This window comes from Protopterus annectens, chromosome 2.part0 (genome assembly GCF_019279795.1).
Source record: "Protopterus annectens isolate FY-2018-M chromosome 2.part0, PAN1.0, whole genome shotgun sequence".
Taxonomy (NCBI): Eukaryota; Metazoa; Chordata; order Ceratodontiformes; family Protopteridae; genus Protopterus; species Protopterus annectens.
Window position 1 is genome coordinate 585,405,877 of NC_056728.1, and position 14,952 is coordinate 585,420,828.

The 14,952-nt window shown below is 34.2% G+C and overlaps 1 protein-coding gene across 14 annotated transcripts in view; it reads left to right on the top strand.

Annotated features, from left to right (window-relative positions):
* The window catches only part of LOC122793158 (transmembrane protease serine 11D-like), a 971,710-nt gene that overhangs the window by 356,778 nt on the left and 599,980 nt on the right, over positions 1-14,952 (top strand). For all 14 annotated transcript variants that reach the window (XM_044060954.1, XM_044060958.1, XM_044060960.1 and 11 more), the window contains one exon: positions 2,334-2,401. In XM_044060954.1, coding sequence (XP_043916889.1) covers positions 2,334-2,401 — 68 coding nt within the window. The remainder of the gene's footprint in view (positions 1-2,333; positions 2,402-14,952) is intronic.

Here is a 14,952-nt window from a genome sequence, read left to right on the forward strand (position 1 = left end):
CTATGCTGTGAAGATCACAGCAAGAAAAAAATAAACAGGTAATAATACTAAGGTAAAAAGAAGCAGGAGCTACCAAACAAAAAAAAATAGAATAATTTTGTGAAAAGGTACTGCAATCAAAAATAATGTTGATAATCCATACTTAATAGTACAACACAGTTCATATGAGGGTTAAGAAAACAAAGCTGTGGGTTAATTAAGATGGTAGGCAAGTAGGAAGACAGGGTGGGTCATGTGATTGTTATCTGTTATTAACTTACGTTTTATCAGAATTATACCTTGCTTGTAATTTTATTGTCATTTTTAAATTGAATGTTCTCTTGCTCTTCAAAAGTCTAAATTGATAAACATTCAGTGCATTAGTGCATCAGTTAAATATGCTGCCCCACAGTACTTGGTATTCTGGTTTGGGTCTTACACGGGATGTTTTCTGTGCAGAATCTGAATGTTATCCCAGTATCTGCATCAGATGCTGCCAGGGTCTTCAGTTTCCTTTCACATCCTAAAAACATGTGGACTGGCACTCCCTCCAGGATTGATTCATTGCATTCTGCCAGCTGCTTGTTTGGATAAATTTGCCCTCGTACCCCAACCACAAATAGGATAAAGGTGGTTTGTGAAAACATGATAAAGCCCTAACTATGTCCCAGGTGACTTAGGTTAACTTAGGAGCTTAGGCATCTGAGGTGCCTGCATGAATGGGTGGACATGCCTTTCCATGGGACAGGGCGTTCCCTGGAAAAGCTCCCTGAGGGGAGGTGTGATTCAATGAGGGTAGCAGCCCTTGGACATGCCAATGAATGCAGGGGTGGGGTTGGGGAAATAAGGATAGGTCAAAGAAATTGATCCAACTGTAATCTAAATTTATAGGTTCCTAAGTGTGGTGATCAAGCTCAAGACCTATTAGCCATTGAGGAGCTTAATCTCCTGGACTCCATGTTAGAACTCGTGGCTGTCCATGTCAATCATCCAGTGCCTTCTTAAAAGTATGAATTGGCAGCTTGAGTTTAAATGGCAGGAGATTTTTCCATAGACAGGGTAGTCTTTGAGATGTGAAGCTATCATATTTTACAGTATAGGCGATATTAGGTTTTATTAAGACTGAGTGTCTTCTTGTGTTCAGGTCGCCAAGAAGGTGTTCTAAGCAAAGGGTTTACAACTGTAAGGATTCTTTAATTTTCTCGATGACAGATACAGATATCCTCTAAGAAGGTGATAAGATACAAAGAATACAAAGAGTTATTTTAGTCTTTCACTGTAAGACAACCCTTCAAAAACTCTGATTCTCTTTGTGAGGAATTTTTGTACCTTCTCCAACAGCATTAGATGTTATAGAACAAGGTACAGTATTCTATTAGTCTGATAAGAGTTTCATAAAGGAAGACAATTCTTTTACTGACATAACTCCCAACCTCATGCAGAAGCATGCAGGAACAAGTGGTATGTTTTGAGGATAGTACTGGATTTATGGGTATCAAATAAAAGGTCATGCTATATAAGAATTCCAAAGTCTTTAAGTATTTTGTCAATGATTAGCTGTTACTCAGCAGTATATAAAGCTTGGGGGGAGGTGACAAATGCCAGAATTCTGCATTTTTGACATTGACAAGAAAGCCATTTCTTCTGTAGCTTCTATGTCTAATGATAATCGCATTTCAAGGGCACTGGCAGCAACAGGGTTAAAACAATGATGCTAGGTTTGCAGTCGGCAGACATTTTAAAACTATTTTTTCTTTGGGTGCTCTTTCATCCATGATAATGAACTGTGATTTCTTTAGTCATGTAGTTTTCTTTAGTCATGTAGTTTTACATTTGCTTTATTAACTATGAAAGTGTCTTTGAAGTATATTAAACTTCAAGAAGCACAATATTTTTGAACTGGTTCTTGCAGGAGAGTGTTGTGAATGCAGTTTGTCTCAGATTGATTGTCAGAAAGAACATTTCCACTGTGCTCCAGTCAAGCTCAAAGAACAGTATGTCTGAAATCATTCCCTATTACAAAACCACATTATCTTCTACCAAAATTTAATGGAAGCTTCATCCTTTATACTTATATTAAACAAATATTCTAACTCAGGGACCACTGCTGTGCTCTAGGAAGGAAAAAGAACAACTTTGGTGGTCTTAGAATCAGAGTCTGGCTTTGCCCAAGTGGTAGTTTTGGGCAAACACTTGCATACAAACTGAATCAGCAGATTAGTAGTTCCCCAATTATTACAGATTCATTCCTACTAGAAGTACAGGTAATCAGGACGACTAAGGTAAGAAAATCATTTTGGCTGTTTGTGTCTTATAACCGCATGTGTTTTTTTTTTTTTTTTTTCATTTAACAGCTAGTATCCCTCTATGGTAAAACAGAACTGGAAAAGCAAGGATTTACACTTTCAATTGTGAAGTTCAGGTGAGTAAAAGTATGATGCTATTTTTGTACATATTATTTCTTTTATTGCTTAAATATTTTATTCACGTTTCCAGTTAAGATAGATGGAATCTTCTGTTTATAGCACAGCATTTAAAAAGTAACACTGACCTTAAAATCAATCTAATCTTGACTTGAGAATGAAATTATATTTGAGTATCATAGCAACGGGTACTAAAACATTTAAAAATAAGCTGAGTGTTCTATGAACTATTTGCATTATTTACAGACTTTATTTTAATTATTATTTTTGGAAGCTACCACTGGGAGGGTCCGCCTGTCAGGAGAGCACCTGATCTTGGAGTCCCCCTTCTCCACATTAGGGTCACTGGTAAAATATTTGACAGGCAAGCAGAATGTGGCACAGCAAGCAGGCATCATTATACTGTGGCTCTTTGTTTAGCAAAAAAAAAAAAAAAAAAAAAAAAAAAAACATGCCATTTCCTTTGTTCTAACATTAATATAGAAGGCCATGGAGATATTGAGGATCTTCTCCAAACACATGTCCATTCCAGATCCATAGGACAGCCAAGCATCATTCGGACCTGTTATCCATACTCTCAGCTGAGCTGTCCCTGATTTAGTCTAATACTTTTTTCTGTCTCCCTCTTGAAAGTTTTGATTGTCTGGCAATTCACTGAGGATTGCAGTCAGTCAGTAATACCAGACATTAGAGTTCCATACCAGAAAATAGATGTTGATGAAAATACTGCTATTCTCTTAACTTTTTAAGTGATTTAGAATAATATTTAAAAATGCCCATTATTTTGGACCTGTTTCTCCCCATTATTATTGATTTGTCCAGAATTCTTGCGCAAATAAGTTGAGAGGTGTGTTCCCATCACCCAGCCTGATGTCATCTTTCTAAGCTCAAACCACTGCTAGAGCTCAGCTAGAGAGACGACCAATGCAGGCCCCTCTGAAAACAAGCCCACCCATCCTCCCTGCCTTGTCATCAGATGTCTAGGCCACTAACTGAACTTGGTTGCCTGAGTCATCATCAGAACTTTAACCCTCACCACTAGCAGCAAGGCTACAGTCACTACCTTTAAACATTTCCAGCAAGGATTCATATTTGGCTTCTGATATCATGGCTCATGAAAGTATTTAATTGCATTCGTTAGAAGATGCTTGAAATCAATGACAAAGATGATAACTTTAAGTATCCAGAACAACACTACCTTTCCATTTATTTTTATCCATGACAATCTCTTTAATCTATTCCAAACAGAAGTAGACATTGTCTTTTTCATGTTTCTTGAGTGACTGATATGTTCGCTCTATCTTTCAACTCCCCCAACCCTGCAGGTATCCCATATTTTAATGTTCTAGTAGCTTCCAACTGTTGTTACGAATTGTAGTTTGAAATATTAACTCAAATTCTGCATGAAGAAGGTTAAAAAGCCCCCAAAAGAGTCTAAAGTGAAATGCAGCTCTCAGCTACTCTCACTGCACTGCAGCCAGAGCATAATGAGGAAAACATGGAAACCCTAATCCTTCTACAGGCTTGCTGCCATCTTATAAAAAGTCATATCTGAGTTGCTGCAATTTGTAATGTGATTAGTAAAAATACAGAGCTATCTAAGTAAGAACAGAAATTTGGCAGCACTACCACTGTAATAGCTTCTGTCTTATTCAAGAAGGAGAAGTGATACATTTTTCCACCAAATGTCTTCATTTCCTTGGAAAATTTTATACTAAAATGTATGTTTTCTACCACTACTGTAAAGGGTGTTTTTCATGGTTTCTAATTGTTTGAGTATGTCTGGTGACAAAGAAAAGTTAGCTGTGTTCATGTTAATTTCTATCCCTGATACTTGGGCAAAGTTATGAGAAACAGCATATGGGATTAATAATGCAGAGAATGCAATCTTCAGCAAACCAGGAAGACAAACGGGGTAGGGTGCAACTTTTATCGTATGTATGCTAGCGTGAAGAAGTTCTTTATCGAGATAAACTACTAAGAATTATATTGCCATACAAATAAAACAGAGGAAAGTGGGCAACCCTATCTTGTTCATTTGGTAATTGCAATTGGTTCTGAAATAACTGCATTTGTGTAAACTTCGGGCATAGGAAAATCACACAGAAATTTGTGTTTTTGTACAAAAGATGGGGAAGTTTATGGGTACCAGTACTGACTATGTATAATTCTAATCCAATGAATTGAAGACTCTAAAAAATCAGTCAAATTTGGTAGTAGCATTACCCCCTGGCTAATTTTCTTTTCTTTGTGTACATAAGTAAGAGCAGATGGTTAGCTCAGGACCACCTAGTGAACCCTTTACAAACCATTTTGCTTTTCAGACATGAAACTAAGTAACAGATTTACTGTAAGATTCACAAAAAATTTATCAAAAATGCTAACCTATAATTGAATTAATTATATAGGCTTATAATATTTTGAGAACTTGTTGTCTTTGTTAGGTTTGGAAACATTAACACCTTTGTTATGGTCGTACTATGAGGGACTCTACCAGTTTCCTTGACTTCAATAACAATAAGCAGTTATATTATCCATACCTGGTGCTTTTCCAGAGGTTAACCCATTGATTAGCCTTATAAATTTCAAAAACAGAGATGGGTTTGGGTAATCTTACAGTGTCTAGAGATGATGTTTTCTACAGATTGATAATAATAAGGACAGTGTGAATAATATTATAACTATGCATATGTGGGAAGATAGAGATGCATTATTTTGCCATTACCTTATTAATACATAGAGGATCATGCTCTTATTAAAATTTCATCTTGTTTTAAATTCATATTACTCCAGCAAGTCATACAAACATTTCTGTCAATATTAGTAAACACTTCTGAGTAACTTTCTTTGGAATAATGCAAATAACAGACATCACTATTGTCTCTACAATTCAGTTTGTTCTGAAATAAAATATATAGAATCGACTTATCATTCAAATGGCATTACTTTTAAAATATAAGTCCAATGAAACAACAAATCTAGAACCAATTATTCATTTGTATTAAGGCAATAATCAATCTGCCATCATTATTCATCAAGTTGTCAATGTCTGTATAATTAACACACACACACACACACACACACACATATATATATATATATATATATATATATATTTTTTTTTTTTTTTAATATTAACTCCCATCTTGGTCCAGCTTACTCTGATGGCACCCCACCCTATTTCATGTGTTTAAATCACTTGCTGAATTGACTCTGTTAATTTGGTATAACATGGACCTTGTTTTATGAGCTAATAACATGCCAACCATACTCTGTGAGAGAAATAATGTCCATTTGCCATCACTTAATGCATTTGTAGACTGATAAATGGTTGTTGTATTGTATTGTTTTCTAAATTGTCAAGGTGTTAAGCATTACTGCTAAGACACTTACATTAATTAATATTCCTGAATGCCTAGCATTAATCTCTGTCTATGCAGTAGAGTTATGAAAACTAAAGCCAATTGCAAAAAACTTTATTTCTTTCTAACAGTGTAAAACTGCACACTAATATGGACAGTTTGATTAAGCAATAATAGCCATCCATAACAAAGAGCTAGTGGACTTAAAAATATTCATCTGTAAACTAGATTACTCCAGCAAGTCATACAAACATTTCTGTCAATATTAGTAAACACTTCTGAGTAACTTTCTTTGGAATAATGCAAATAACAGACATCACTATTGTCTCTACAATTCAGTTTGTTCTGAAATAAAATATATAGAATCGACTTATCATTCAAATGGCATTACTTTTAAAATATAAGTCCAATGAAACAACAAATCTAGAACCAAACAGCTTAGTACTCTGCATTGTAACAAAACAAATAAACGTGAGCAACGCTGAATATTTACACAATGTTCCTCTGCTAAAAATTAAGCGTTACGGTCGAAATATTAATAATTTGATGTGGATGAAAGCGCTAAATCCTTCTTATTTTTTGTCTTAATAAAGTGAGTTTTTTATTAATATTTTGACCATGATGCTTAATTTTTAGCAGAGGAACATTGTGCAAATATTCAGAGTTGCTCACTTTTATTTGTTTTGTTTGTTGGTTGGAGAGACATTTGGATTTATTTTTTTGCTCTGCATTGTAGTTAGAGCTCAGGAAATAGTTCATATGAAAATGTATTGGTCTAAACAATTTCCAGGTTATGCAGTTAGTTCCAAGACTGTTTTTGCTACCTGTGTTAAACAGAGAAAATATATTTTAACTATTAGTTATTAAATATCAACAAACTCTCAGTATACAAATGTTATAGATATTTATTTACATCAAAGCCCATTGTCAAAACTGGAGTTGACCTAGTGTGCTCTTGCTCCTCCATATATTATGCAACACTCATTTTCAACTAAATACACTATATGCCAGTAACCTGAAATTAACTATACTATGTAACAGTAACCTGACACTAAATATGCTAGGTGCCAGTAACCTGAAACTAAATATACTATGTAACAGTAATCTGGCACTAAACATGCTAGGTGCCAGTAACCTGAAACTAAATATACTATGTAGCAGTAACCAGACACTAAATATGCTAGGTGCCAGTAACCTGACACTAAACATAGTATGTAACAGTAACTTGACACTAAGTATACTATGTAGCAATAAACTGAATATAAAAATCCCATGTAACAGTAACCTGAAACTAAACACAAACAAGCATTTTAAACTAAATATACTATGTGCCAGCCATCTTAAATTAAATGTATTTTATGCCAGTAACCTAAAAGTAAATATACTATGTAACAGTAACCTGATACAAAATATACTATGTGCCAGTAACCTGAACATAAATACAATATGTAACAGTTACATGAAACTCAATATAATATGCATCTTAAGCTAATATACTATGTGCAAGCCATCTTAAATTAAATTACTATATGCCAGTAACCTGAAAAAGTATACTATGTAACAATAACCTGAAGCTAAATATACTATGTGCCATTAACCTGAAAGTGAATATACTATGCAACAGTAATCTGAAACTAAATATACTATGTACCAGTAACCTGAATTTAAATTCACTATGTAATATTAAGCTGAAATTAAATATACTATGTGCCAGTAACTTTAATGTATATAAATTATGTAACCGTAACCTGAAACTAAATATAATATCCATCTTAAACTAATTATACAATGTACCAGTAACCTGAAACTAAATATACTATGCATCTTTAATTATACAATGTACCAGTAACCTAAAAGTAAATATGCTATGTAACAGTAACCTGCGACTAAAGATACTATGTGTATTTAATTATACAATGTGCCAGTAACTTGAATGTAAATATACTCTGTAAAACTATCCTAAAACTAACTGAACTATATGTCAGTGACTTGAAAGTAAATATATTATGTAGTAGTAACCTAAAACCAAATATACTGTGGTCTTAAACTAAATATGCAATATGCCAGTAACCTAAAAGTAAATATAATATGCAACAGTAGCCTGACACTAAATATACTATGTGCTAGTAACCTGACTATAAAAATATTATGTAACAGTAACCTGAAACTAAATATACTATGTGCTAGTAACCTGATTATAAATATATTATGTAACCATAACCTGAAACTAAATATACTATGTGCTAGTAATTGAATGCAAATGTGCTACGTAATAGTAATCTGAAACTAAATATACATTGCATCATAAACTAAATATACTATGTGCAGTAACCTGAAAATAAATATGCTATGTAGTAGTAGCCTGAAAGTAAATGTACATGACGACAATCATCTTAAACTAAATAAACTATGTAACAATGGACTGAAAGTAAATATACTATGTGACAGTAGTCTGAAACTAAATAGACTATGCAACAGTCATCTTAAACTAAATATAATATGTGCCAGTAACTTGAAAGTAAATATATTATGTAACAATAGCCTGAAACTAAATATACTTTGTGATAATAGTCTGTAACTAAATATACTATGTGAGAGCAGTCTGAAACTAAATATACTATATAACAGACCTGAAAGTAATTACACGATGTAACAGTAGCCTGAAAGTAAATATACTAATGGACAGTCACTTGACACTAAATATACTATGTTTCAGTAGCCTGAATGTATAAATACTATGCACCGATAACCTGACACTAAATATACTATGTTTCAGTAACCTGAGTGTAAATATGCTATGTAAGAGTAACTTCACACTAAATATACCATGTCCCAGTAACCTGAATGTAAATGTACTATGAAACAGTAACCTGAAACTAAATGTATTATATGACAGTAACAATAGTCTGATGCTAAATATACTATGCCATAACCATCATAAACTAAATATAGTAGGTAATAGTAACCTGGAAGTAAATAGACTATGTGACAGTAGTCTGAAACTAAGTAGACTATGTGGGAGTCATCTTAAACTAAATATACTATGTGTCTATAACCTGTAACTAAATATACTATGTAACAGTCGCCTGAAACTATATATACTATGTGGCATTAGTCTGAAACTAAATATGCTGTGTGTGAGAGTAGTCTGAAACTAAATATACTGTGTTAGTTGCCTGAAACTAAATATACTATGCAACAGTCATAAATATATTATGTGACAGTAATCTCAAACTAAATAAACTATGCAACAGTAGACTGAAATTAAATGTACTATGTGATAGTAGTCTGAAACAAAATATACTATGTGGTTGTTGCTAAAAACTTAAGTCAGTGGAGGTAGCACATTTCCAACACATTTATGCTTACATAAGCAAATAAACTGGGAAAAAATGCAAGCGACTGTAATACATACAGTTATACAGGTCACAATCACCACGTGCAAAATTTAAATAGGTACTACAGAATATGTAGTGTGTATATATATATATATATATATATATATATATATATATATATATATATATATATATATATATATATACATATATAGTGGTATCTCCACAATCATTTAACTCTGTGGCCTCTATTATTCTGCACTAGACATGTAAAGAATGTCTAAATCATACTTAGAATTTTTTTTTTCACTAATCATGTAGCGATATGATATTTTGTTACTTTACTGGGGTTTATATTTCACTGTGAGAAGATTCCACTCATGTTATTTTTAGGTGTTAACTTTAAGTTAGTATGGCCTTGTGTACAAAAAATTCCATTTAAAGTTCTGTCTCTTCGTGTGATTGCTCAGGTGAAGCAAGAATCTCAGAGCTATTCTTTGTCAGAATTTGAATCTTTTTGATAGCTGTGTACCTCTACTTAAGGTTGTGGTACCACTGTGTAAATGCCAAGGTCAGACAAACTTAGGTTTCTATATTTCTTCTAGTATAGAAATTTCATAAGAGAGCTTGGGTAGATCTTTCCCTCTGCATGGTGTTACTCACCAAAGCCTCTGGATTTCTGTTGGCATCTTTAGTTTTCTCACCTTAGTGTTGGTTAGTCATATCTGCAATTCTGCCATTATCATGGTTTCTGCCTCTTCTGGTTTTGAAAATGAAAGTTATTGTGTTATTTGGGGATGAGCAGTGTAGCATAAATTCTTATGTGTATTATAAAGCCCCTTTCACAGAAAACCCTCAAGTATGGAGCTAGAGATTTTAAAAAAAGAGCTGATCCAAACACTTGACCCAATTATATAAAAATCAAATGAGTTTGCCTCAGATATTTGAATTTTGGTGTAATCCGATGCACACTTTTAATAGTTGGATCAATGTTAGTTCCTAGGAGTTTTCTTTTTTTTCAGTTCTTCTTTAATAAAGGTCACTGGATCATCTACCTTTTTATCTTCTGATAGGTACATTTTTGAGTTAGTATAGACATGTATGTGCCAGTAGGCTGCTTTGTTCCAAGAGTTTGCTGTACTGTAAAGTTAAGGGATTTTGATAATGAAGTAACTGAGCTTCACAGCTGGTTGTGGTAATTGCTTATATATTGAATGCCTATGGATGTATTTTGCAAATGTAATGGCTCAACAGTTGATAGGATAGCCTTAATGTATTATGGTAAATTTAAGAAGCCCATACTCATAATGATTTCTGCCCTTGTATCTCATGGAGATAAGCAGTAAATGATCTGCTCTAATTTTTGCGTCACCTTTTCAGAATACCAATTCCATGGATCACTAAGGGCATGGTTTAGCTTCTGAACTTTGCAATATGAATACAATAGCTCCATAAGGTAGGGAGATCTGTAGTTTCACTTCTGCTTCATAGACAAGCTTATGCTGCTTCTCAGGTGGGGTTGATTTGGGTGCGTAGTATTGTTTTTTGAGTTGTTATACATGCATTTTGCATTAACAGAATGTCATGTTACTCTTCCTAAGCTAAAGTGAATGGGAAATTAGGTCCTTGTTTTACTTTTTTTTTGTTGTTAATTTAAGTGTAGATTTAGGTGGACTACTATGTTCTGGGAGTTTGTTTATACTTTACAAATGCAGTGCATGAAATCTGCAAGAGTATTTGGATAGTACCTTGCATTTAGTGTACTAAGATAAATTTTGATAGCTTTGCTGACATGTCAAGCATTCAGATAAACTAATAATGAAGATACATGCCATCTACATCCATAGATGCTTTTCCAACATAGATCTGACACTATTTGATTTGTTCAGCCAAAGTTTGGATTACCAAACTTTTACAGTTTTTCAAAAGTCAAGCGCCCTAAATTGGCAATGCTTTTTGGAATACCTAAGGTGCACAAAGATAGAGCCAAACTCCCCTTTAGGCTGATTGTGTCAACTGTGTTTAACAAAACTGAGCCTATCTCATTATGGCTTGATCACATTAAATCCTGTTGTTCAGGCTAAAAAATGTTATTTACTAGATTCATGGCATGTTTTGGAATTATTGAAAAACTTTACTACTCCTGAGGTACCCTTCTTTTTGCATCACTTGATGTTGTATCACTTTATACCAGCATTAACCAGGAGACTGGTTTAGAGCACTTCAGAGAATATCTGAGCAGTCATTCAACATTTGACACTAACAAAATTAACACTGTGTGTACACTTATAGAAATCGTACCTGACAACAACTTTTTCAAGTTTGGCATTTGGTTCTATAAACAGACTTGCTGTGGGAGCAGACACACACACACACACACACACACATATATATATATATATATATATATATATATATATATATATATATATATATATATATATATGTGTGTGTGTGTGTGTGTGTGTGTGTGTGTGTCTGTCTATGTATGTCTGCTTATTTATTTTGAGTAAGATAAGCAGCAAATGCAACCACTGCAGGTTTAGGGGAATAGTTCTATATTTATGTGTGAATGTCTGCTGCACTACAAGTACAATATCCTGCAGTACAAGATTAGGCAACAAGTTTAATAATGAGTGGCAATGCATGAGCCACTAAACGAGTTCTGTACTCCTTTGATATAACATATTCCATGTAGCTTTAAACAATCCCTTATTTATATCATTACCAAAAGTTCATAGCTCTACCTCAGCCATTGACTTTACACCCAATAAATTCTTAAATGCCTTCAGACATACAACACCCTATCCAGCAAACAACATATTTTAGAGTAAAAAGCATCTTTATTACTATTATCTAGCACCTAACTGACTAAGTAATTTCTAAGACTCTTTGCTAGAGTCATCTTCTTTGACCTATAAAACCTGCAGCCATGTTTACCACAGACTGCTACTCAATAAAGTACATTTTCGCAGTTTCTCAGATAATTACTTGCCACTGGTTCCCAAACTATCTTTCTTACAAAATTTTCACTATTGCATCTGGTCAACATACACCTGACTCTGACACTCTGTCCAAAAAGAGTCCCTCAGTGATCAATTCTAGGACCATTCTTCTCTCTCTGTTTATCAACAACATAACTTATGATGGCCCTTATTCCATTCCATTGGTGATATTGTCTTCACTTCTTCAGATAAACATCTTTACTGTAGAACAATCCATACAGGATAACTTCACACAAGTGATTAGTCCCCTGTCCTTAATCTGAAATGCAGACGTTTAGGGTCAGAGAGTGTTAAATCAATTCAAATTATCTTGCAAAATTAGCTTGTAATTTTGACGGTCTCCTTACAGTAGAAGCCAGAAGATTAATAGTACCGAATGTCTTTATTCCCAAATATGGACACCATGTATTCTCTAAAAGCACAACACACAATAATTCCATGCTTCAAGAAAACAGAATACTTAGATTTATTCAACTTCCTCACAGGAACAAAAAGATAATAGCTCCTTAGCAATTTAAGCCAGCTTCCTCCTAGCTTTAACCTCTAAACTATTGCAAGAATCACATTTTCCACTACTTTGCTGTAATCTAAAAGCCTGCTACACTAATCAGTGCCTACGAAACTACATCTTACTACCACTTAGGTCCTTAAAGTCAGTGAAACCTCCTTCTCCAGAGCAGCACTTTATGCATGGAGACATCAAACAACTTAATAATCAGATCTCATTTCACATACAGCTTAACACATCTTGCAAAGATGTCAAACGAACAAATTTTACAGACAATGGGTGATGCCAGATCTAATTTTTTTTTCTAATTATTCTTACACTGTCCACTTCTTTCAGTCACTGTCAGATAGCTCTCTACATAAACTTTGAAGCAGCTTTGTATAGTAATAATGCTAGTAAATTCATTCCTGACTGTCATCTGCTTACCTGTATTAAATGTAGATATGTTAGTGCTGCAACAACAAATATAACTAATAGTTTTCTATTTTTTAGTTCAAGTAAATTAGGATTTTGCTGTTAAGCATTACTAAACATAAGTGTGTGTGTGTGTGTGTGTGTGTGTGTGTGTGTATATATATATATATATATATATATATATATATATATATAGGGATACTTTATAAGCTTGAAATACTGAAATCTCAAAATTCAGTATCTTGAGTTCATAAAGTGGAAGGATCGGATTATTGCAACCCCAGAAGCGCGAAATTCAAAATCTCAAATGTGGGAGATTTTGAATTAGCGGTTATGGTGTTGTGCTGTGTCCGTGGATTCAGGTAAGTGTTTATGTTTAAGGTTGTTGGGTAGGGGCTGTAGTGAGTGTTAGGGTGTGTTGTTACTGTGATGTGTGTGTGTGTGTGTGTGTGTGTGTGTGTGTGTGTGTGTGTGTGTGTGTGTGTGTGTGTGTGTGTGTGTGTGTGTGTGTGTGTGTGTGTGTGAGGAATGTAGTTTGTGTGGTGGTGTTTTGTGTTTGTGTGCATGTAATGTGACCTTGTAGTTAGAATATTGAAGTAGGGGGTTGCAGGGAGGCTTGCCCCCTGCATATCATAAGGGTAGGTATGTGTGTTTATTTAGTTGTGTGTGTGTGTGTGTGTGTGTGTGTGTGTGTGTGTGTGTGTGTGTGTGTGTGTGTGTGTGTTGGGAGTTTGAATTTTGCGGTTTCGCAGTTTCGGGATTTAGAGCTTCATGATTGTGTAGTTTCGGGTATTTGGATTTTCTTCTTTATAGGCTTGAGATTCTGCAATTCAAGATTTCAGAAGTTTGAGCTTATAAAATGAATCCATATATATGGGTCTACTTCATAACACTGAAATTTCATAACATTGAGACCATTACATCGAAAATTCAAAACACTGAAAACCCAAAATATTGAAAACTCAGAACATTGAAAATGTGCTTCATAACATTGAAAACAAGATTGCACAAGTAAATAATATCATCTCCACCTACTCCACCTACAAAAACACCTAACTAACAAACACACTTTCTACTATGTTTCTGCAAGGGGGCAATCCCCCTGCACCCCCCATCTGGGGGGGCTCTGCCACCCACACATCCCCGTAAATTAAATATACAACCCCAAGATCACACTATAGTGGTAAAAAAGTTGATTTCCTAACCTCGTATATTTAATTTATGGGGTGTGTGGGATGCAAGGGAGATTGCCCCCCTACAGAAACGTAGTAGAAAATGTAGCCACAACAAAAAATCAAAGGTCCAATCCCACAGTTGGTAGCAAAGTATTTTATTAACAGGCAGAATAAGCGCTTTTGTCTTGTGTACAAGACTTCATCAGATGCCCCCATGTTAAATCTCATTCTATTTAAACCCCTTTCAATTAAATCCAATTAAAATTTAAAGACACAATAAACTGTTTACAAAAATAAAATATACAAGCACATACATAGTCAATAGGCAAAACCTAAAACTGTAAAATGTTCCTTCAAAACACTTGTGTTGCTAAAAAATTAAATAATAAAGAAGGGAAGGTAGTAGAAAGTGTGTTTGTTAGGTGTTGTTATAGGTGGAGAGGATGTTATTTATATATGCATTGTAGTTTTCAATGTTTTGGGATTTAGATATTTTGGTCTCAATGTCATGAAATTCAGCGTTATGAAATGTCAATGTTATGAAGTAGACTCATATAAATAAATAAATAAATATATATATGTGTGTGTGTGTGTATATATATACAGTAGACTCCCTCTTATTCAGCCTCTCTTTAACTGGCCTCCTCTTTAACCAGCCATCACATTTCTCCCACAGTCCTAGCAAAAGAGAGCAGAGAAGAACAGCACTTCTGCCATCTCTACTCTAAATAATGACAGCAATTTGAGT